The sequence below is a fragment of the Rhipicephalus microplus genome, chromosome 10 (assembly GCF_043290135.1).
Source record: "Rhipicephalus microplus isolate Deutch F79 chromosome 10, USDA_Rmic, whole genome shotgun sequence".
Lineage (NCBI taxonomy): Eukaryota > Metazoa > Arthropoda > Arachnida > Ixodida > Ixodidae > Rhipicephalus > Rhipicephalus microplus.
In genome coordinates this window covers 12997772-13022558 of record NC_134709.1, presented here as the reverse complement: position 1 = coordinate 13022558, position 24787 = coordinate 12997772, and the positions used below count along the sequence as shown (strand labels likewise).

Below are 24787 nucleotides of genomic sequence, written 5' to 3'. Positions count from 1 at the left end.
TGCAATCGCAGTGCGAGGAGACGTGAACGCTCCATGTCGACCGACGGCTGTAAGTCGCTCGCAAGTGTGAACGTTGGTCACGTCGAGTTGCTTATTGGTCTATAGTGTTCCTGCTCAAGAGGGGGGAGGCCGTATATTCGTGGCAGCACCCCCCCCCCACCCTATCACTCCCGTGCGAAGACCTATGGCCTTGCACGTCTAGCTACAAATGAGCCACGACCGACTATGTAGCCGGATGCGCACCTTTGAGCCGAGCACCGTGGCACAGGCGTCCGAGCGCTGGTCGTTCATGTCGGCGATGAGCGACCACGTGTTGGTGGCTGGATCGTACCGCTCGGCCGTGTTGGTACGCCGATCGCCGTCGTAGCCGCCCAGCGCGTAGATTTTGCCGTCCAGCACCGCGACGCTGACGTAGCACCTGGCCACGTACATGCACGCTCGCTCCGTCCAGCGGTGCAGGAGCTGCAGCGAAAGTTCCTCATTGATTCTTCTTATCGGACACACGACGCCTCAAGAACGCCAATGCGGCTCCTTTCACCTCCTCTCACGTACAGGGTCTGTGCGTAATCTGGCAAAAAGAGCACATCCATTCGCTTGGTACACGTCATTAGGTGCCCATAGACAGTTTCTTCGGGCGTCGATAGACCGCTTCCAACGCGACCGGTACGCTGCATGGGCTCCCTGGAGTTCAGAGGCTGCGACCTCTCTCATACTGTTTGTGTGTCATCTGTGTGTGACCCCGGTCAAAAAAACATTATCAGCAATCATTGAGTTGGTTCAAAATCTAATAACTGAATATTGTTTGAACATGTATTCTAATTATTTGGTTGTATTATTGTGTTCTGTTACTGCTGCATTTTTGTTATATTACCCACCCCCTCTTTAACGCCTTTATGGGCCCTGAGGGTAACGTAAATAAATAAATAAATAAATAAATAAATAAATAAATAAATAAATAAATAAATAAATAAATAAATAAATACTGACCGCTAGTTGGATGACTGGAACAACGTTGAATCGTCCACTATCAAGGCTGCCTATGAGCTTTGTAAGCTTGAAGAAATCCGCCAGTCACACATCGGGGCTGCATCAGCCCTGATGCTAGCTCCTGAAGACGTCTTAAAACTTTCATTGCTTGAGAGAGGTCACGGCCTGTGACGTTTTGGAAGCCCTCTCAGTGTGGGAACCGCGTTGGAAACAATGTGTCAACGTACCCCGAACAGATTCAATGTGTTCGGATCGGACTTTCTTTTCTTTCTTCCTTTTTTTTCACCAAACCAAGTATTCAATACTCCAAGGTCAGACCCTGTACGTACACTAAAAACAGGCATACTTGCGGGTGTGCACCTTTTACCCTCGAAAATAACCGTTTCCGTTTGAAAGTGAGTTTCCGTTTGAAAAATTCTGTGGTACAAGTTACTTTTCTTTTCTGCGCAAATATGCATCATGGTAATTTTCTGTGGCGCTATCACACCACGGTTCGAAAAGCTGATTCGTCCGATTGAACTCGATTGGCTACCACTGCGCCCTAGACAGAAAGAAAAAAGCAATTGTACACAGTCAAGGGAGGCCAACGGAGTGGTTCGCATTGAGAACAATTTAAAAGATAGCACCCTCGGACGCTACCGATTTGACCACGGGTGTACACCGATACGTTACGCTCAGCGATACGTTGCACGAGAAAACACTGCTGCAGCTTAGACTTCAGGCAACATAATTTGTGAGACATGACTTGTGAAACTGTGGAACACGTACCGGGTTGAAGCAACGGACGCAGTTGAAGCACTGGGAACCGTCGAAGCCTCCAATCATGTAGATGAGGTTGTCCAGCGCGACGAGTCCGTGGTAGGCCCGGGGCATGATGTCCCTGTCGTTGAGGAACGTCAACCACCGGTTGGCACGGCAGTCGTAGGACTCGACGAGACTTGTCGCGCTGCCATTACTCCAGCCACCGATTACGAAAAGAATGTCCCTGCAAAGTATTCCATCACACGACATTCACTACCAGGGAAAGGAAGAAACGCGTTCATAAACATGCACCAGCACAATCCTGGGCAGTGTTAGAGCTGTTCTCCGGTGTTAGTTGGTGTCCTTAAAGTTAGCACGAAACCAAACTCGGGAGTAATGTCCTTGCATGCACACTCCATGCACCGGCTCGTTTGATCTCTGCTTCAGCCAAGTTCATTGTCTCCACTCGCGCGCTTTTACCCGCGGCAAGTTGTGCGGGGGACTGTTATAGATTCGGAATGTATACGGAACTGGACGGCGACGCCTACGGCGGAAACTTGTCGAGAGTATTCACATAATTGTCAACGTTATAAAGACAAAAAATATATGTTATTCCTAGCGTCGTTGCAAACAACATAATTATTCTTTCCCGAAGTTGTAGCCAGCATTTGTGATCAGTTATGTTGTCCTTCTGAAGGATTGCACCTTCCTAATGGTTTTATACATTGGATGACCATCAAACATACTACTGCCAATCGGAATCGATTCAATTCGTGGCCACGTGTGCCTATAGGTGCAATCACAATGGTGTTGAATTTTCCGCGTTAAGCCTGAAAGACGAAAACAGCGAGCTTGGCGCCAGCGTGCCAGAGGGCTCGTAAGCTTGCTGGAAGAAGACGATGAGGGAAGCCATTTTACGTTCTGGGCTCATGCGGACACTAATAAACGCCCGATTTCTTAGAGCCCTGTCGGTTGTTCATTTGGGCACATATTGCACAGTTGTTCATTTGGGCACGTTCACCTATCTGCCACAGTTAGTTGGTTTGGTTATGCCTACGTAACACGATCATGGTGATGAGGATACGGCCGAAAAGTGACATAACGTTCGAAGTTTTGCCTTGTTGTGGTCTCTCTTTTCCTCCGCTTGCCGATTGCCAGTATCAACATACACAACTATTAAGTGTTCGAGTTCAGATACTATCGCCTCATGCACTGGGAACTAACTATCAGCAGCTAGAGATACTCCGCTTCTTCGTTGGACCCATGGCCCATGAGTTGCAACTTTTTCTTGCACCGTCCCCTGGCTGCCTAGCTCATACTTGCCTTGGGATCCTGGGCCTTAGCATGGGATGCGTGAGGTTGATCATCCTCGGACCTTCGTGGATTTCCAGCTGGTCCAGAAGTCCGTAGACAGGCTCAAGTACGGCGCGGCAGTCAACGTCATCGAGCATGGGATGCGGGAACACTTCCTCTTGCAGGAAGGACACTTTGCAGAGCCCGAATCTGTTTCATAAAGAGGGCACGATACGTGTCATGTCGTAGCAAGTTTTTGCAATGGCTGTGCGTGTAAATCCAAGGAAAACTGAAGAACGTTTCATTAGGTCGCAAACCGCAATTACATCGCTAACCGCATTACGCAATTCGTAATATCAAAGACGCCTTATTATGAAGAAATGCATCAATTCACGAACGCAACGGTTGTTCTCTCTCCTGGAAAGGTTTCAAAGAGCACGAATTTCTCAGAAACATGAAATTAATGAGCTAAGAAAAAGTTCGTCCTGGTTCACCCTTGGTTCCATAAAGACTGCTATAAGTTCGTATAGCAGCCCGTATTATATTTGTAAATAGCCGCTCGGTGACGAGTATCGCGCATTCACAACGTGAGACTATTTTGCTTTTAGAGGACGGAAAGTAAATGTTACTCGCATTTCATCGTCAAACGTGCGCTTGTTAGTTAGTGACCGTTATGAACGAAAGCCACATATGCCATCCGTCACACGCAAGGAGAATTTTTTTTTTCGAGGGGCTCTTCTGTTCGAAACGCACAAGGGGACCAAACACATAGTTGAGCTGAGTTAACTTCAAAAGAACGCCTCCTCCAAAGTCCGCACAGAGCACTCGCAAACGAGGCACTGCGCCTATCTTAATACATGCAAATCACCACTCTTCCAAGGAAGGCGCACTCTTTCCGGGTCAAAAACAAAGAGGCAGCGATTACAGGATTTTTTTCCGGCCCAAGTTTCGAAACAACGGTCCGCCTCAAGCAATTCTTTTTCACGTTGAGTGCTAGCTTTACCTACGATGGATACTTTTCCAAACATGGGCACGCAACCACACTGCATGCTTGCAATTTAGCGGACGGTCACCACCAGTGCCAGAGGGTAGAAGATTTTCATCCACCCGGAAACGAACGTTAAGGTATCGGCCAGGTTGTCCAATGTACTTCTTATCGAAATTAAGCGGCATGCTATACACCACACGTCCCATATGCGCAGTCTCTGCATCTGTCTCTCAGTTTTGTTTTGTTTTCTTCGGCGTGTTAGTTGCTTTATTCGTGTTTAGGTATGTACCTACTTGGCCCACAAGCAACACTCTTAATTTAAGTAGGTAAGCCAACCAAAGTTTACCAACTACCATTCCGTTAAAGATAAGTGTGTACACTTTGCTTAATTATCTGTTGGTCCATTTCAATGGTCACACGTAACACACAGATTCACGACCAGACTTTACGGAGCGTCTTGTGCTTAGGCCTTCCAATTAGTTGGGCAGCCTTTTCTAATGCGATGTCCAGCGTCAGGATCAGTTGGACGATTGTTCCAAGAATAATTCTGTGGCACGACGGTTCATTGTGTGTGTCTACAGCTGGGGCTCGACAATCACGGTGTGATTCAGGGTGGCACAAGGATTGTACGAATCGGAGAGGGGTGACGCGCATATTTCGGTGAAGCGGCCTCTTCCCCCCTCGTCCCCGTCCCATGCGCCACCCATGATAAGCGGACGTGTGGGAAACTGGAGCTCGCCAGCTCACCTTACGGCGCTTAGAAGACTTGGTAAAAAGCGATGCCTGTTCGGCACATCAGCTGAAGTCCACTTTATAGCGGCTGAAAACGCCTTGCCTTCGTCGGCAACGTTGAGGTCGTCGGAGCTTAGCAGAGCCTTCAGATCGTCGTAGGAGATACGGACGAAATCTTGGTTGGTCGTAGCGACCTGTCGAGAAACAATATGCGTTCAACTGAATACGTTCTACGGGCTAAGAGGGCCAATGTTTCAGGGCTTTAATGCGCTTAATAAAGGCTCAACCAAGAACAGTAAAAAAACAAAAAATGCAGAGAGCACGACAATGGACTTACACCTGGTAAAATTAAAAAACCTTCGACAAACAAGCTCACAGCTAAATATCTCGTTCATATTTTAGTTCATACCTCGTTGAAATTTCCGGAAATAAAATTTAGGGCCATGTCGACGAGGCTGGGGTGCTTGTGTTCCTTTGCGAACTCCAATATGCGGACGCAGTTGGCTACGCTGATGTCTTTGGAAAGGAACTCGTGACATTTTTGAACAATTCTTTCAATCTGCAACGGTGAAAACAGAAATAGAAAGGCAGCAATAAAGTGTTTTTGTAAGCGTTTGGGACGCGGCTACGACAACATCAAGGCCTGGCCACATGTACGCGTTGCAGCGCGTCAAGGCGCGGATTACGAGATGGCGCGACACCCTCTCCGTATGTAGAGAGGACACGTAGCATATCCGTGTCCCTCCATAGGAAGCGGGCGTGACGCCGAGTCTACACGCCACGCGCCGACACGCTGCGACGCGTACGTGTGGCCGCACCCTCACGCGTCAGAATTAAAAGTACGTTAATGGTAGTCAGCTTGTCTTTACCATAGAGTTTCTCTAAATTAACTAGAGGGCACTCTGGCGCTGCGATCGTTCAGCGACCATGGGAACGATGGGTAGTACACACATTTGCCTAGTCTTCGTACTTGCGGGCAGCGAATCGTACTTGCTGCTTTGTTTATTGCTGTGTTTCGATTTTGTTTTGAAAGAAAAATTCAACCCTTTTGAACTTCGTGACCCAATTTGGAAAGGTAATTTGAAAAAAAATGGGTGGTGAAGCGCAATTTGCTGAGCATTTGCTGATTCTTGTTTCGTGAGAAAACAGCTTTAAGCCACACGAACACACACGGAGCCAGAAGCAGGCCAGAAGTACGAACATTAGACAAATGTGTGTACTACCCATCATTCCCATGCTCGCTGAAGCGCCGTGCGTTGCAGCTCCCATAGACACTAGCGCCAGAGTTCCCTCTAGTGTATATTGGGAAACTCTATGGTCTTTACATAAGGACAACTGTTGTGTCGGGGTTGGCTGTGGCCGCGACGCCGACGAAGAAGAACGGAGGCCGCAGCAGACCGACGCCGCCGGCGGCAGCCACCCACGACTTCGGCGCGCAGCGCAGCGAGAAGTAGCACGTCCGTCTCCCAGCAGGTTCCATCACCAACGCATTTATTTAATATATACATTTGGTACAAAACACTGCTACACGAGGCGCCACACAACATTTGAAACAGAAATCAAAACTGAGCGAAATAGCACGACACAGCAACAACCTAGGCTTGTTTTTACACAGGTACTATATGGACTATGTAATATGTGTATGTGACGTATGAAGCGATGGTCGGTAGAGGCAGAGAAGGAAGAAGTGAGAGAATGGAATAAACATGGGGTATGAGCCAGGCCACGTCACCGATTCATCATAGCGTCACATGTATAGTAGACAAAGGAAATACCTGGCGGAAAGAACTGCCAGCATTCAGTAGACTGATATAATCTGCCGTCAGCCGGTAATGTAGACACTACCCGACAAAAAATGTGGCATCACAAACTCGGATTCACCACCTTGGCGCTTCGACTTGGTGGTTTGAACGACTTCAGTGCATTGCATATATAGTGGGCACGGCCACAATTTGGGGGCGGGTGAATCGACCACACTGTATGAAAACGCCCTTTCCAACACTAAACGTGTACCTTGAACCGCTGCGCCACCAGGAGCATGCTGAGCACGTTCTCGCTGTTCAGCGTCACTCTGTTGGTGTAGACGTACTCGAGCAGGGCGGCCATGACGTCACCGCGCACACCGGCCACGGTGATGTTGGTCACCTCGCCGGCCTCTGTCGGCGCAGCGGACTGCTGCCCCTGCTTCGTCGTCGACATGGCGGCGTCCGCATTTTCTGCGGGCGCGATCGCCGCCGCCACCCCTGGTGTGACGGCGGCGACTTGGATCGTGTAGGCCGTGCCCGGTTGGTTTTCTTCCGGGGACGTCTCTCGAAACAGCGGGCAGGCGGCGTACAGGAGCACGAGATGCACCGGAAACTGGCTGCCATCGTCGCTGCATATGACCTCGGCGTCGGTGAACAACCTTCGCCGCCGGAGGTCTTCCAGCGCGCTGACCATGCCCTTCGAGTAGACGTCGGCCATGCTATGCAGGCTCTGCCGCGACGTCGCAGCCGCTAGGGCGTCGTCGCGGTCCGCTGCAACACGACCCCGGTAAACCGACCCTCCGAGCGACTGTCCTTTTCCCCGCGTGCGCTGCTCCTGGTGGTCGTTTTTCCTTTCTTCTTTTTTTCTACTTGACCTCCGCACGAGGGACACACCCATTGCAGGGGATCGACAGAGTAAAAGATGAATTCCTGAAATAATACGCGAATTCTCGTTGACTTCCTAGGCCTGCTAGTTCATTGATTACTCATTTGAAGTGTCAATTACATGTAATAAAACATGTAATGCTCACAAAATTTAGAAAGAGATTCTTCTGGCCCCCGCGGTTGCTTCGTTTTTATTTTTCGTCCCTTGGCTCGTCGAAGTGTGGGCCTCCTCATGTTCGTCGTCTCACTGTCTCGGACATGCTCTTAAGCCTGGTACACGAGACGCGTCATCTAATTGCTTGAGCCAATTTTTATTTGTATGTGCGAATGCATTTCTTAGTCGGGCTATGTCAGGCATCCGGTGTTGTTCGCGGCGGTGTCTGCGCGCCGGCAGGTGTTATCTCTCCGCTCTCACTCGCTCTCCCATAGCGACAGCTGCAAGCGCACGCGCTTATCCTCGTCCCTAGCAACCAAAACCACTCATTGGTCTGGTTTCTTGTGCACACCGGAACCAGTGAAGGTGACTTGCTCGGACCGAACGAGGAGGCGCACTCGGCTGTACGACGTTACGTTTCGCCGCTTGAAGAAAATTACAAAATGCACCAAATACAACCCGCTGGCAATCACTCCAAAAACCAAGACACAAACGTTTAGGGCAGTTTCTGAAGTTACAGCTAGTTTAGGATAACTGGAAGGATCAGGATGATGATGACGACGACGACGATGATGATGATGATGATGGCCCTAAAACAAAGGCTCTATAGGCTTCTTCGTCTTCTCATTAGTCCATTGTATTTATGCATTGTCACAGAAAATTAGCACGTCCCAGTGCTCATGACTGGTCTACTAAAATGAAGACAAGAAACGCACACGCGGCAAACAGCAATCAATCTTCCTGAATAGACATTAGACATTATACCGGTGTCGTTGGAGGTTGTTTAATCAACTATTAACTGAAATGGTGCGTCAAGTCTGTGTTTCTAGGTTGTGTGGTAAACATCTTCGTTTGCCCTCCGCTTCCACCGAGCCGAATGACTGCTGAAATTTATTTGCTTGCTCTGGAATGTGCAATGCCCACATAATGCTGCAGTACACTTGAAGAGCCTGTGGCTACTATTCCTCCCCCCCCCCTTTATTTTGCTTCTTATACTCGACCGAAGCACCCCAGTTTCAAGGGGCACACATGCCTACACGTTGGTTGGTTCCTCAGATTCCTGGCGCAACCCACCACGGGGGATCGGCCATGAAAAGAATGGTGCCTCATTTGTGAGATCAAATTATTTTCAAGCTAATATGGTTTGAAATAAAGTGAATTTATGCCTCAGCTTAACATTCTATTCGTTTTGTGTCCATTAGAAAATCGCAAACGTTCCTGAGGCTAAATCCCTTTTCAGTTGCTCCAAAGGGAAGCACCACCGAAAGAGATAAATTTATAGCCAATCTATGCGGAGAGGTTCTTCTGACAGTCTCTTCCCTTTATTTGTATATAACCTGCATGTCAATAGGAAATGATGAAGGGATTCACTCTCGTTGCAATGGAGGCATAGGGGAGGCTGTGCCATACCAGACCTGCGTAGATAAAAATGCCGAGTGCATGATGCGCGTTCATGCACAGAAAAAGGTGGCACTACGTACAGTCATACAAAATGTGCACAATAACGCATTTTAGTTTTACATAGCCCCACTATAGCTGCACGTATACTGATGCTGCAGAAGCCGCGTTTTGTTTTAATATCTTTTTCTTGGGCAGCTCTTCGTGTTTTTTTATTGGAGCAAGCATTTAGAAACACTTGCTACACCAGGCCAGCTTTTTTTTTTATGGTGAGGTATTCTTTATTTATTTATCGTGAATACATTGAAAGGCTGACGACAAAAGCTGCATACAAGCAGCTTGACAGGACCGTCAGCCCAATTCAAACGTCAGCAGCAGGCGGCAGATATGCATGCTGTAGAAATTTACAGTATTAGACACAACACACCAAAGTATCGCAATTCTATTGCGATAACAAAAATATGCAAGTAAAAAATATATGCACGCTAACAACTAAACAAATAAACGATATTGTATTCGAAAAACATGGGAACGCTACAAACAAGAAAAAGAGAAACGACGAGGCAATACTGAAACATACAAAAGTGCAAATAGTGTCAATTTACAAAAAAAAAGATGCACCGGTAAAAGAAAGACTGATAGTAAAAAGTATACATATGAGCTACTGCACACAACAGAACAGGAATAAGCGCTTCAAAAAAAAAATTGCCCGCAGCTTCCCTCGGGGGAACACTGAGGAGGATGCGGAGCTTATAATTGGTTAACGGGGTGTTAAAGTGCGACTTACTTGGGTCGATGGCTAAATTGGTTAACGTGGTTGTGAAATGGGGTGTTAAATTGCGACTTACTTGGGTCGATGGCTAAATTGGTTAACGTGGTTGTAGGAGGGGGTGTTAAATGAGTGAACACGTACACACGTATGCGAAAGGGCGGCGCTGGTCGAAGGGACGTCGATCATTGTGTTTGTGGATTCGTTGGAATTCATTTCACCGCGACCTTGGACGTCGACGCGCCGTACAAACCAACCGACGAGCGGCAACTGAGCGAGCGAGCGCCGACCTTGAGTATATATACAGCTCGACGGCGCATGCACTGTCAGCTGTTGAATGTTCTCGAAGCGCGACGCCACATGCGCGTCCACTGGAGAATCAGGAGGATTGTAGATGTCGAACGCGGTGTGTAGAGGAGGAAGGGTGCACAGATGGTGGAGGAGTGAAGCACGCGCGGTGTGTAGAGGAGGAAGGGATGCACAGATGGTGGAAGAGTGGGCGACGGCGCGACGGCGCATGCGCGCGCGTCAGCTGTCGAATGTTCGAGAAGCGGTGCGGACGGCGCGGACGGCGCACTACAAGGCGCGAGTATAAGATGCTTCCGCATCTAAAAAATGGTTACACCAATCAGGGTATCACCCACACTGAGATGCATATGCACTAAAATGTTACACATAGGAAAACCAACGGCTAGTAATTGAAGGCCCGAAAAATTGGGTGCATAATGCATTAAAACGGTACACACAGGAAAAAAAGTAATGTTTGTTGTTGAAGGCGCGAAAAATTTGAGTAGCAAAGAGAAGGAGTAAAAAGAAGGTCTGTAACGAAGGTCCGCAAGGCAGAATCGATAGACACTTGGCGATAACAAAATGGGCGACGTAAAAAAAAAAAAACCTTACCAGGATGACGCTATCAATCTACGCACTTCCTTTTTGGAAGTACGCGTCATATCTATGTTTCTTGCTTCCAGTTTGTTCAGTAAGCGCGGCAAAGTATTAGATAATGTTTGCAGACCGTATGATGTACGAAAGGTGGGCACGTGCCATCGTTCAGTGTTTCTGCAAGTGTATACAGGCGCATTCGGGCAAAGGCAGGCCAGCTCAGATAAATTTTTGCAATTTTTCGCTAGTTCTTTCTTGAAGCTAAGAGCTAATCTTACATTATAAAGATCGAAAATTTTGGTAATGCAGTATTTCTGAAATAAATGACCAGTGTGGGCCGAGAAGCTCAAATTCCAAATGGAACGCAAGGATTTTTTTTTTGCAGTAAATTGAGTCTATTTTTATTAGCAAGCGTAGTAGTTCCCCAAACTAGGTGAGCGTAATTTAGATAAGATTCAAACAAAGATTTATAAAGCAGTAACTTAACTTTAAGTGGAATTAAGTGGCGGTGTTTGCTAAGAATTCCTGCAATGCGAGACAATTTTATCATTACAGAATTAACGTGGTCATTCCAAGTAAGGTGACTACTGAAGTGCACTCCTAATACCTTCAGGCATTCCACGATTTCTATTGAGTCAGAACCAAATTTAACATACTGCGGAACAATGATTTGTTTATTTCGGGGTCGAAACAGTATAGCTTTAGACTTGTTTGCGTTTATTTTTAATCGATTAGTAATTGACCAGCATTGAATAGACTGCAAGACAGCGTTAGTTTCCCTTCCGATCTGGTCAGACGAGTCCAACGAAAAAAGTATGGTCATATCATCGGCATACAAAATGCACTTAGCTTGTTGACATAAGCTTAAAATATCATTAATATATAAATTAAACAACAAAGGTCCTAATATACTCCCCTGCGGAACTCCAGCTATTATACGCTTAACAGATGATTTGTGGGTATCAATACAAACATACTGTGTGCGACTGGCTAAGTAAGAGGCGAGTAAAGAGTGAACACAACCGCGGAAGCTATACCTATCAAGTTTCGATAAAAGTATGTTGTGATTAATGCAATCGAATGCCTGAGAAAAATCTATGAACACGCCTAGAACAACTTTCTTTTCTTCAAAGGAGCGTAATACGTATTCTTTTTGTTGAAGTAGTGCTAATTCCGTAGATTTGTGTGTTACAAAGCCGTATTGATCGTCAGAAACTAATTTATGAGTTTTACAAAATGATGACATCCGAATCTGAATTATTTTTTCAAGCCCTTTAGAAAATACCGGCAATATTGACACGGGTCGATAGTTTGACGCACATCTCCTGTCTCCCTTTTTAAAGAGGGCGGACACTTTTGCCTTTTGCATTTCGGTGGGAAAAACGCCTGAATTAAGGCAGAGGTTAAAGATGTCTGTAAGTATTGGGGTTAATATATCAAGGACGTATTTCACCGGCTTTATCTGGACGTCATCTGCATCCCGGCCTTGAGAATTTTTCATATTCATAAAAACAGAATAAACGTCTGAGCATGTCACTGGGTTCATAAACATGCAATTACTATTATAAAAATAGGAATTTTCATTTGGCGGTGCAGCACATTCAGTCCTGCGGCTATCAAAATGATCGTTAAAGGCATCACACATGTCTTTGCCCGTGACGCTAGCTCCATCAACAACGATCTCAACGGGAGCTATGACATTGTTCGACTGCAAAACTACCGTATTTATTTGTGTCCATATTTTTTTCACGTCATCTTGACAGGATTCAAACAGAGCGTAATAGTACGCATCTCTTGCCTGTTGTAATTCTTTGTTGAGTTTATTTCTGTATAGTTTAAACTGCGAAAATAGTTCTTAATTACGCTGTTCAACAAATTTTTTGTACATTTGATTTTTCTTCCAAATTTTTTTCAATAAGCTTGACGTAATCCACCCTTTTTTTGCTTTTTTAGATTGGAAACAGGCGCGGGTTGGAAAATAAGTATTGTATATTTCTACAAATTTTCAAAAAAATTTTGTATGCGACGTTTGCATCCGTCATGGCGACGACGTGAGCCCAATTCACACAAGCAACTGCCTCTCTAAAGGCCTCGAGTCCATTTCCGGTAACGCGTTGTACTAGACGCCGCCTCGGCACCGTCTTGTTTACTTGTGTTTTAACTGCGAATAGAACTGGAAAGTGGTCGCTAATACCGTAGCCAACCACGGAACTTAAATAACGATTCTCATCAAAGTTTGTAATAGAAAGCTCAATAAGAGATTCGGTTGTAGGTGTAATTCTTGTGGGTTTAGTAACGGAATTGGCGCAGCCATTGGCTGAAATAACTGCAAGAAAATCTCTGGTAACGTTACTATCAGAAAGCAAATTTATATTAAAATCACCTCCTAACACCACGTGATATTTTTTGAGATTTACATAGTTCAAAAATTTATCTAAAAATGAAAGAAAATTCATGATACAACCAGCAGGAGGACGGTAACAAACCGCAATAACCATGCAGCCCGATAGTGTACAAAAAAAATTCATAATCAGGTGTAAGTTCACAAAATTCAAGCAAGGGGTCACAAGCAATTGATTTTTTAACCAGGACACAAACTCCACCACCGGCACTAACTGTTCTATTTAAAAAATAAGAGTTATAATTTGGAAGCTGAATAACTTGTTCCGGACAGGTATACCAAGATTCAGTTAACATAAAAACATCCATCATGTCAAGCTCATTAAACAGTTGTTCGAGGTTTGCCGACTTATTAACGGCCGATTGCACGTTGAGGTGGAAACAGCGAAAAAATGTGTCACACAGGATTGGTTGATTTTTCAATTGATCAAAGGTGTCGTACTTAACTGTGGCCATTATTGTTGAGAGTTTCCGTTAGCCGAAGCATTCTTTGTCTTACTTGCTCTTGAACAGCGACTGGTTGTCGTGCTTTATCATATGTACTTGACACACAGACCAGGCTACACACCATAAGCAGGAATGTTAGGGGGCGTATATATGCAAAAAACCGAAAAGGAACACGAAAAACAGAGCTCAATTCTAAAGCAAAGGTGTGGCATGATTCACAGAATAATTGGGATAACGAAGGAATCGACAGTATTACAGCGCCCTTCACATGTTCAGAAATTATCTGCATACAAAGAACAGATTCAATTTTTGCGTATTTCACCAGGGCGATGTTACAGTTTTCACGCAAGTCACAAGAGCAGCAAAGGCAGGTTTGACAAATGCAGTTTTTCTCTACAAGCTCTGATGCGATCGGAAAAGGGCAAGCCATCTAACATATTTGAGGATCAATTTAAACCACTTTGGCAAGGTCGGCATCGCAGGTGATATGCAGTACAAGTGACTTTTCTGCCTTCCGCATGAGAATTCTGCCCTGGGATACCCAAACAAACTTCCAGTCTTTATCGCGCTTCGCCTGACGAGCCTTGCCCAGCAGTATTTTGTTTTCAACACAAAGGTGCTCATTTAAGTAGAGCGGGAGGTCACGGTCAAAACCGAGAAGACCCGTCTGTAGTTTCTTCTTTCTAGTGGCTTCGAGCAAACTGTCTCGTGCACGTCTTGTTCGAAATTTGACTATTACATTGAACTGATCCTTTTTTTTCGTTGGCACCCGATGAGCGACGTCAATGTCGTCTTTGCTAACTTCGACTTCAAGGCACTTAGCAATGTCTTCAACGACTGTCTCCAAGTCTTCGTTAGGCGCCACCGGTAGACCTTGAATTTCCACGTTCATATTCCGGCTATACTGCTTAAGATCAACCAATTCTTTCCTAGCCACAGCAAGCTCCTTCCCTAACTCCTGATTTTGTTTGCAGTAATCTGCATTTCGGGTCTTTACCTCAGCAATCTCACGACGAAAACCATCGACATCTTTTTTGAAGTTCTCAAAGCAGTCGTTCATGAATTTCATAGATTTGTGAATATCGCCCAGCTCGGTACGAATTTCCGCATTGGAAGTTGCCACCTTTGCTACCTCATTTTTTACGTCACTCGAAAAGACGTCAAGCTTGGCTAGCAAATCGCCCAAAACCTTTACGACCTCCTTAATACTGTTTGGTTGCTTTTCAGCAAGCGCCTTCATCACGTCCTGAAGGCCGCTAGCATTTCGCTCCCCCATACCTCGCTGAGGGACACCGGCAGCGCGAGAAGAACTTTGAGAGGTGTAGAAAACGACTTCAAAGCACTGCTAGCAAACAGAGAGGTAGCACACTTGTGACAGCACACTTGGGGCAGCGACAGCAACGGCATGCAATTTAGGCGAAGTTGTGGTCGGCATAAGCCGCCAAACCAACCTGCAAATTTGTAAAAGAGTTGATCAGGTAGCGTTCACACGCCGCCGCTGCCGCTGCCAGAATGATCCTCGCTCCGGTAGACGCGGCAGCACCGCCCCCCGAGATGCCAGCAATAGGAAGTCAAAGTTTTTGGGCAGCACTGGTAGATGGCAGGGCCAACAACGCAGGTTTGCAGCGAAGCCGGCTCACGGAGCGGAAAGATGTTCGTGAGGCTAATGAAAGAAGTCTAAAGCAATCGGCTATTGAGAAACATTCAGAATTCCAAATTTTCGTTGAGAATAAATTACCAAGGAATTATTCCTGTATCACTAAAATATTCACGTATGGATAAGCAAATGTTATTGTTGCTGGGGCCCAGCGAAGATGCCCCAAGGGAAACAATATTTTTAGAAATCAGAGTAATTTTTACGTTTTGAGTAATCTTCCATAATTCTTTTTCCCATGGCTAGTGATGCAACGGCTAGTAAGTAAAACATGATCAATGTTTCGAGGCACTTGGCATAACTTAGCAAATAGATGATGCCACCACGCTACAACTGTGCAAATAAAAATAGGGCATAGGCATCTAGATAACGCGTTTCGTATACCAGGCTTTATTTAAAAATTGCGCGAGATATTGTGATAACGAAGATGAGGAGGCTCACATTTGGACGGGGCAAAAAACGAGAAGAACGAAGCAACCATGTGGGCCAGACGAATCTCTCGCTAAATTCTGCACGAATTGCAAATTTCATTTCTAGTAGCTCGCACTTCATCTAGTAATCGCAGTAATCAACTGACCATTACAAAATGCAGAAAATATGGGAAGAATTATTCTACTTTTCCAATCCCGAGCAATGGCCTTTGCTTTGCTTTGCTTTCCTGGATACATGACACGTACCCACTTTGGGGGATGTGCCATGGGTGTGTGCCACGTGTGGAGGTCGAGAAGAAGAAGAATGGGGAAACGTGCACGAGAGGCAGCGCGCTAGAGAAGAAAAAAACGTCGCACCTGCAGCGAAGTCTTCATTTCCCCGAGCTCGTGTTCCATAACGACGTTCCATAACGACGTTCCATAACGACGTTCTATAACGACGTTCCATAACGACGTTCCATAACGACGTTCCGTAACGACGTTCCATAACGAGCGTACCATAACGACGTGCAAGCGGCAGCGATGTCGTGGCAGAGCCTGCTTAGCATGGCCGATATGTACTCGCAGGGCAGGGCCAGCGTGCACGAAGACCTCCGGCGGCGAAGGTTGTACGCCAACGCCGAGGTGATATGCACCGACGACGGCAGCCAGATCTCGGTGCACCTGGTGCTCCTGTACGCCACCTGCCCGCTGTTTCGAGAGACGTCGCCGGGAGGAAACCTAACGAGCCCGCCCTGCACGATCAACGTGGCCGCCGTCACACCGGGAGCTGCAGGGGCGACTGCGCCTGCAGAAATTGTTGACGCCGCCATGTCGACGACGAATCAGGAGCAGCGGTCCGCTGCGCCGACAGAGGCCGGCGAAGTGACCAACATCGCTGTGGCCGGTGTGCGCGGTGACGTCATGGCCGCCCTGCTCGAGTACGTGTACACCAACAGGGTGACGCTGAACAGCGAGAACGTGCTCAGCATGCTCCTCTCGGCGCAGCGGTTCCAGGTACAAGTTCAGAATTGGGAAGGGTGTTTGCGTAATGTCATCGATATGCCCACCCTCAAACGGCGTTCGCGCCTTCCATCTAATGCAACGAAGTCATTGAACCACCATGTTGAAGCACCAGCATGGTGACGCAGAGATTGTGATGTCACGCTTTCTATAGGTTTCATGGTTGATTATAGACGAAGAGCAAAAAGATTACTACGGCATCACTAGATTGAATCAGTTTAACTGCCACGTAGTTATGCTGCATTAGTTCCTAATGCTTAGTTTTTCTATTGTTTTTTGTTATGGTTGGTTGTGCTTCAATTAAGCACATTTAAACACTGAAATGTCGGAGCACCTAACATGTCGAAGATATTCATGTTGGATGTATATTCCTCCTCAGCAGGTCGCGAAGGCCAACCAGGATTTGCTCCGTAGCTCCTACGATGATCTGAAGGCTCTGCTAAGCTCTGACGACCTCAACGTTGCCGACGAAGCCAAGGCGTTTTCGGTGACTATAATGTCGACCTCAGTTGGTGCGCCAAGCAGACATCTCTTCTTAACAAGTCTTCAAAGCGCTATAAGGTGAGGTGGCGGATTTCACTTTTTTTTACACGTTCACTTTCAATTTTGTCAGGGTTGGCGCAGCTGGGCTTAGGGGGCCGCACCAGCAAGACTTGCCCCCACTCCTTTCTATCCCACCCATTGCGGTAGTCCGAAAATACCTGCGCCGGCCTGAATCACGCCTTTATTATAGAGGCCCACCAGTATGCACCATGAACCCACACGCCATAGAATTCTTTTTGGGGCAATATTTCAACCAATCCAGAAGATGCGCATATCATTAGCGAAGGCTGTTCAGTCAATTAAAAGGAACACCTAAGCGCTAAAAGCCTCCATAATACGTCTGATTAATGAATTAAATCCAACAGAAGAATTAAATCCAACAGAATAAAGCTAAGAAGAGCAAAAAGGGCATTATCTGTTTTTAACAGAATCGTAATTTCTAAACTGCTGTTGGCTTGACTGTTTGTTGGATTCCCTTGGATGTCAAGAATAAAAGAGCACCTCGAGAGAAAAAATTTCCCTCGCGTGCGACGGAAACAAATGAGGCTTTCATACATAACGGTCACTAACAAATCTGATAATGAAATGCGAGTAGCATTTACTTGCTGCCCTTTAAAAGCAAAATAATGCGTTTCGAACACACGATACTCAATCGCAAGCCACAACTTACTATTCTAATCAGGGTTACTGCGAAGGTGTAGCAGTCCTTAGCGCCTTAGCCTTAGCGAACGAATGGCAGGCCAGGGCGAATCTGCCCCGAGATAGACTGCTCATTTTTGTAAGGAATTCGCGCATTGTCAAACTCTAGCAGGAGAGGGAACGAGCGGTGCGTTCATAATTCTGTGTTTCCTCATCAGCAAGCGTCTTTGATATTATGCGCTGCGTTAGGGGGTTAGCGATGGAATTGCCGTTAGCGAAAAGTTCTTCAGTCCAGTCGTTCTTGAACTTGCACAGCAATTTCAGAGTATGTTGGTACGGCTTCACATTTATCCCGCTGAAACAGATTCGGGCTCTGCAAAGTGTCCTTCCTTCATGAGGAAGTGCTTCCGCATCCCATGCTCGATGACGTTGACTGCCACGCCGTACTTGAGCCTGTCTACGGACTTCTGGACCAGCTGGAGATGCACGAAAGTCCGAGGATGATCAACCTCACGCATCCCATGCTGAGGCCCAGGATCCGAAGGCAAGTACGAACTTGGCAGTGTAATGTTGACGCGAGAAAATGTTGCAGTCCCTTCGGTCCAAAGAGAGCCGAGTGTCTTTTTCAGTAACTGATAGTTGCCTGGGCCATCGCGCGATTCAAAGGTACTCTTCAGTCAAGTAAAATGTCCGAACGCAAACGCATATCTATGTAGCATTATACCAGCGATCGGAACGCGGACGAGATAAGAGACCAACGACATCGCACTGCTAACGTTATCTATTTTCGACCATGTCGTGATCGTCAGTACGACGTTACATGCAATAACCAAAACCAGCTATTTTATAGCTGCGACTGAAAAGTGAACGCAACATCATTGTGATTACATCCAGTAATGCATGGTCTCAAATTAATGTCGGCTCTGACTGGCGGCAGTATCACTGATTTGAATCAGTATAAAACAGGTATCGGAAGTTTTAATTCTCCCAAAAGAAGAGCACGAGATCAACCGATAGCAAATGGTTGGTACCACAGCGGATGTTCAAGAACAAATAATTGTGCTCTGACAACGGACTGTTTAATGATAAAGCTTGTTGTTAGTTGCTTTAATTATGACGCTAACTATATGAATACTCTCGTTGGGTTTTCGCCATCGGCGTCGCCGTTCGTGTTCGTAAAAATTCCAAATCGACAACATTCCCCTGCGAAAGTACGCTAGCATGGCTGACGAACGCGGCTAATGCAGATATCAAATGAATGGGCCCATCTGCGTCGCTCAGACTTCGCACACGATTTCATCTCTCCACGTCTTAAGCATGTCTTCGACTGGTGCTCAAGCAGAAACAAGACGCCGATTTGTCTTGAAAGGCACGAAAGTACGCGGTTAGGCAAGAGGGGGTCGCTTGTACAGCAACTGCGAACTTAATCGATTCGAAGGGCGTAGCGACCGCTGGCGCATGCGCTGTCTCGGCAGGCATCAAGACGGTCAGTATGTCCTGCGTACTTCCCTCTAAATGCGAAGAGTCTGTACGAAATCCGTTTCTCTCCCTGGATCGGTTGTGTTGTTTTACACCAGTGCTTTGTAGTTACCGAAATTCCCGCCTAACGTACCCCCCCACCGCATAAATCTCTTCCCAGAAGTGACCAGGTTTTGTGGCGCAGACTTCAAACGGCCACAGTGACGACTCCTTTTCTTCTCTCCCTTTTCACACATGGCGAAACCTCTCCTCATTGCAACTTATGTCCTAGCACCAGAGCAGACTTCCATCACTTAGTTCTACATTGTCTGAACAAACCTAAGCCCCCGTGGCAAGAGTCAGAACTCCAGGAGCGATGGGAGGCTCCTCTCCACAGCTCGCAACCGGGGTTACAGTTCCGGACAGGGAGCTGGGCCAGAAGAGTCGCCGAAGCACAGCAGTGTCCGGCCACCAAGAGCGACCCGAGGGCCCGTCGTGGTCCTGCTTACCGTTCCTCTGCCACCCCCCCCCCCTCACACGATTCTACCATGGATCAATAAAGTTGCTTACCTACCTACCTTGTAGTCGCATGCGACTGGACCTAAAGGAGTCGGTTGCCAGCGTTACTTCGCTCAACTTTATTATTGCCGTCGCATTCATTAGCTGGCTCTAGCGATGAAACTAATTTGTAAAATTGTTTTACGCCAATCCTTCGAATACGAACTAATACTAACCAGCAATATCTCGGCGAAGGTTTGTGGACTTATTCTACCGTACTCAGACAGTCAATATCGGGTGATGGAATACTTTGCAGGGACCTTCTGTTCGTAATTGGTGGCTGGGGTTGTGACACAGCGGCGAATCTCGTCGAGCGGTACGGCTGCCGCTCTAACCGGTGGCTGATATTTCCCAACGACAGGGACATCATGCCTCAGGTCTACCACCACGAACTCGTCGTCCTGGACGGCCTCGTCTACATGATAGGAGGCTCCGACAGGTCGCATTGCTTCAACTGCGTTCGATGTTTCAACCCGGTACGTGCTGGTTTCACAAGTACTAAACAGCATTCGCACGAAGCGGCCAGGAGTGCTAGCTGGAAAGTGAGCGCGCACTTCTGAATGGTCGAGTTGGGCCCTTATACATGGTGGCTTATTGCAAGAACTTATTCAAGCACCCCCGCAAGATAGCATCAATAGGTAACTTATCATCGTAAGCCTAACTATGCCACTGCAGGGCAAAAGGCTCTCCCATGTTTCACCATTCACCTGAGTCCCGTGCTTGGTATATACAGCCACGTTATCGCCACGAGCTTCTTGATCTCTCTCTCTTTGTGTCTGTCTGTCTCTCTGTCTCTCTCTCTGATGTGTGCGTGTGTGTGTGCGCTCAGCCCCCGCTGACGGACGTACAGGGAGCCCCTGCAGCGAGGGAATCATATTTCCACGTTCTTTTTCTCAAGTTTTCTTACCGCCCCAATACACTACGTAATTCTCAGCACAAACCGCGCCTGCAGTCTTCGAAAAGCTTCAGGACTGTAGTAGGTCATTTTTATAAGATCACGCTGACTCCGCGAACTATACAGTTTATTCTGGAACCTACGTCACCGCTAGCGATAACGCTAGAACATTCGACGGCAAGTGTATAAATGCCGACGCGCTTCGCCGCTTGTCTGTTGATCGACGGCTGACGATCCGGTCCCCGCATTCAGTGCAGGTCTGCTACTGTGATCCGATTTTTCGTTTACCCGGCCTAAGTTCGCTCAAATAAATAGTTTAACCTTCATTCTTCTTTGTCGACGTCACGACACTGTGACATTATTGTAACAGCGTATACCGACACCCGAGAAAGCTGTGGATACTCTCGTTGGGTTTTCGCAATCGGCATTCCAAATTGAAAGTGAAAATTCCAAACTGATAGCGTTCGCGTGTGAAAGCGCGAAAGCGGGGGCGACGAACGCGGGCACGCCTATATTGCCATAAACGCAGTGTACTTTAACGCAGTGTATGTTTGGGGCCACGGGAAAGTGCATGGGGCGGCCTGTAGCGATAACGTGACCGTACCAAGCACGTGATTAGTTTGATTGGCGAAACATGGTAGAGCCTTTTTCCCTGCGTATTTCAGTAACGTGTAATGATCGAATCGACAAGACAGTCTGACTGCTTTACGGACAGGCCACGTACGCGAGATCGTGAAAAGAAAAAAAAAACCTGGCCGCATTGGTGTTTCTGTTCTTAAGGCAATTGTGTGTCCGATAAGGGATGAGAGAGAGACTATCGCTGCAGCTTCAACATCGATGGACGGAGCGAGCGTGTATGCACACGGCCAGGTGTTACGTCAGCGTGGCGGTGCTGGACGGCAAAATCTACGCGCTGGGCGGCTACGACGGTGATCGGCGGACAAACACGGCCGAGCGATGCGATCCAGCCACCTACACGTGGTCGCTCATCGCCGACATGAACGACCGGTGATCGGACGCCTGTGCCACCGTCGTCGACTCCAAGGTGCGCATCCGGCAACACACTCACTTGTAGCTCGTTTGCAGCAATATGTTTATGGGCATATAGGCGCGTCCCCGGGAAAAGGCACGGGGGAGGCCGGCACCTCTGGTAGCCTATGAGGGTGCACAGCCTGTCCCATACATGGACATAATAGGGAGGAGGGTTTCTGCTATTGACAAAGCAATCGCAAGTTCTTCTGCCTCTGTGGTGGTTGTGTTCTTTGAGGTGTAGCACGAGACCAGGTCCCCACTCTCACGGACCACTGCCGTTGTGTATGCTCCCCGTGTTTCGTATTCTGTAGCGTCCGTGTAAAGCACGCCAGATCGACCTTCAAGTTTCGCCCGCAGGGCTACAGCTCTAGCTTTGCGTCTGCCTTCGTGGAACTCCGGATGCACGTTTTTTGGCAGCGGAGTAATTTTTAGCCTCGCCCTAGTTGATTTAGGTATGCTATCTGTCTGTCTGGAACACTCCGTGGGCTCGAACCCTAAGCCCTCCTCGATTTTCCTGTTCACATTTATGCACCTATTGACTAAGTTCTCTCCAGAAGAATTCACCCACGCGCATCCCTTATTTAATGCATATATACGTACTTGAGTTGATTACTTGAGATGCATATACCTAATTGATTGATTAATTGATTTATTGATTGATTAACTGTCATCGTCGAAATCTGGTAACACCAAGTTCTGGATCTCAGCAGCTATAATAAAGCACGAAAAAGAAAAACCGGGCAAGAAAAGCAGGCCACACATTGCACAAACGATACAAGTTAGGCTCTTGGCGAAGACTTTAAGAGGGCTTTGCATAAATCTCGGCAGCTAACTCAAAAATTACATTATTAAAAAAAAGCCTTTAAGGCGAAGGAGGAGGCATGAAAGGAGATTCTGCTTGCCCTCCTTTATTCGAATATTCGCTGTGCCCGTTTTTTTTTTTTTTTAGCTCGGTTTTCCCGCAAATCGCTCTGGTTACCTGACAGCTTTCTACCCGCCTCGATTAGCAAAATGATACGGATTTCCATAGCTAGGCGAAGAGAGCTCTGACACACGAGTAAGGCTACCACTGTAATAAATTCACTGTCGCTTCGTCGCTTAGTCTATTCTAATCCAACCTATATCATAAGCTAACCGTTGCAGCCTATAGGTACTCTACACGCTACCATCACGCCGCCACCCTTTCGTACCGTTCCCTATATGGCAGAAGAGAAAAGCAGGGCTCACGGTCTCCGCAGGCATATAACCAATGTCTGCGTAGGCTCAAACCAAATAAGATCACGCGAGAGGCTTTACGTACGGCTTCCATGTACTAATGCCACTGAAGTCGAACGCAACTCTAAGTAGCATTATACCTCTCAGTCGAGCCGAAGTCACGCGATTTTAATAGCTTTCAAGAAAATAGCACTACAGTGGATGATGATGATGATGATGATGATGATGATGATGATGATGATCAAAACTTTATTACTCCCAAAAGAGGGGACCGGCCGAGAGGTCGGTTACGCTGCTTAGAGGAGGTCAGCGGGGATACCTTTGGACACCGTTGCCTCCAATGCGGTGTCCCAAGGTGGAGAAACAGTGGAGAAACAAAGGAAAATGTGTACTGTCTTAGTTAATTTCAGGCGCCGAGTAAACACCGCTATTTTAAATATAGCGCATACACGGAGACGCCAGCTAAGAGGAAGTTTGGGACACGTACAATAGCTGCTTATCTTACTGTGTGTTTGAGTCTTTTAGGAAGTTTTTGTAAACAATTAACAATGGATTTTATACCGACTGCCTTAACTTGCTGCACTGAAAACATTGTTGAGATTGTTTTCAATTCGTCTGAACGTGTACTAGGCTGCATTGGTAGCTCTTGTGACATTTAGGTTTATTAGCTTTTTTCTTTTGTTTGCAGGCGACTCGGAACGCAAGTAGTGAGCGCTAACAGCGTCGCCTCGATCAATGGATCGCTCTTCTTGGAAAGCGCCTTCACCCCTTCTGAAGAGGCTACCTCAATTTCCATTTAGCGTAGTTAGTTTCGATTTCACAATATGACGGATACCGTCTACACGCAAAATATGTTCAATAAATAAAAAGTGATCGAACGGCAGCAGCTAATCTGTCTGGACCACGGTGAAAATTGGGCGGTAACCTGAAAACTTCCAAGAGAATAGAACGTAACTTTTCTCTGAAACTTCTTGTAAAATTCAACTGTGAGACCGTCAAGAGCAAATAAACCACACGAAAAACAATAATGGTAAAATGACAAGAGACCCCCCCTCCCAAATAAATTGCAGAACATAATGATTATTTCAGGAGTGACGTTTTGTGAACTAGATTGTTGTGAAATATATGCAACGCAAAACCTGTAGTACACTTTCTCGGAAAAATATCACGCGTGATTCTTTAAAACCGCGTGTGCGCTGCTCGCACGTTCATGCAAAAAGCAAATGGAAAACAGATGCGGACGAAGACTGCATCAGAATTTCAACAAGCCAACCTTCATCGAATTCCGTGTCCCTTCGTCGTCGTCCTTTCGTTGCGCTTCATTTCACCAGCTGAGTATGTTTGCGGTGTTCGTCCAGCGCGCGATCATCTGTATATATCAGCTTTCTTTAGATGCCACAGACGTGCTTGGAGCTTCCTTAACTGCTGCTGACAGAAAACGCATGTGCGCACCACCGGAGGCACTCGCCACAAGATTACATGCAAGGAATTTCGGTTGCATAATATTGACCTTGTTCTTAAACAAGAGCATCGCCAGCAGTTGATGCGGCACTCGTGCGATGGGAGCGCCAGAAGCCTCGAGCGGCCGTCGCTGCGGGATTGCCGGGAAGATCGTAAGGCAAACATTGCCGTACCACGCAACCAGGCTGGGAATTTGCTCTTTTGGAGTGGATGCTTTCTGGTTATGGTTAGGTCCGTCAGGGCGTGAACTAGCACGTAGCGGGCCGCTCCCACGTCGGGACAGATAGGCCTAACCTCTCCGCCACGTAGCGGGCCCTTTGGACTGCCTATAGCTGCGTCCTTGAATCCGTACTGCGTAGCGCCGCATCCCACTTGGACGATGTAGCGTTTTCAACCCGTAACGCAGGGCACCGCCAGAGCATATATCATCTAGGCTGGCAAAATCTGAGCAAAGCACGCATGTGTTTGACGTCTGAAT

At 47.0% G+C, this 24787-nt stretch overlaps 1 protein-coding gene across 1 annotated transcript in view; it reads right to left on the bottom strand.

Annotated features, from left to right (window-relative positions):
- LOC119180982 (uncharacterized) overlaps nucleotides 1-7384 on the bottom strand; it is a 60271-nt gene extending 52887 nt beyond the window's left edge. The window contains exons 1-6 of the mRNA XM_075876010.1: nucleotides 6755-7384; nucleotides 5151-5300; nucleotides 4757-4935; nucleotides 3052-3231; nucleotides 1756-1972; nucleotides 244-462 (exon numbers count right to left, since the gene is read on the bottom strand). Coding sequence (XP_075732125.1) covers nucleotides 244-462; nucleotides 1756-1972; nucleotides 3052-3231; nucleotides 4757-4935; nucleotides 5151-5300; nucleotides 6755-7384 — 1575 coding nt within the window. The remainder of the gene's footprint in view (nucleotides 1-243; nucleotides 463-1755; nucleotides 1973-3051; nucleotides 3232-4756; nucleotides 4936-5150; nucleotides 5301-6754) is intronic.
- Nucleotides 7385-24787: the final 17403 nt, after the last annotated feature.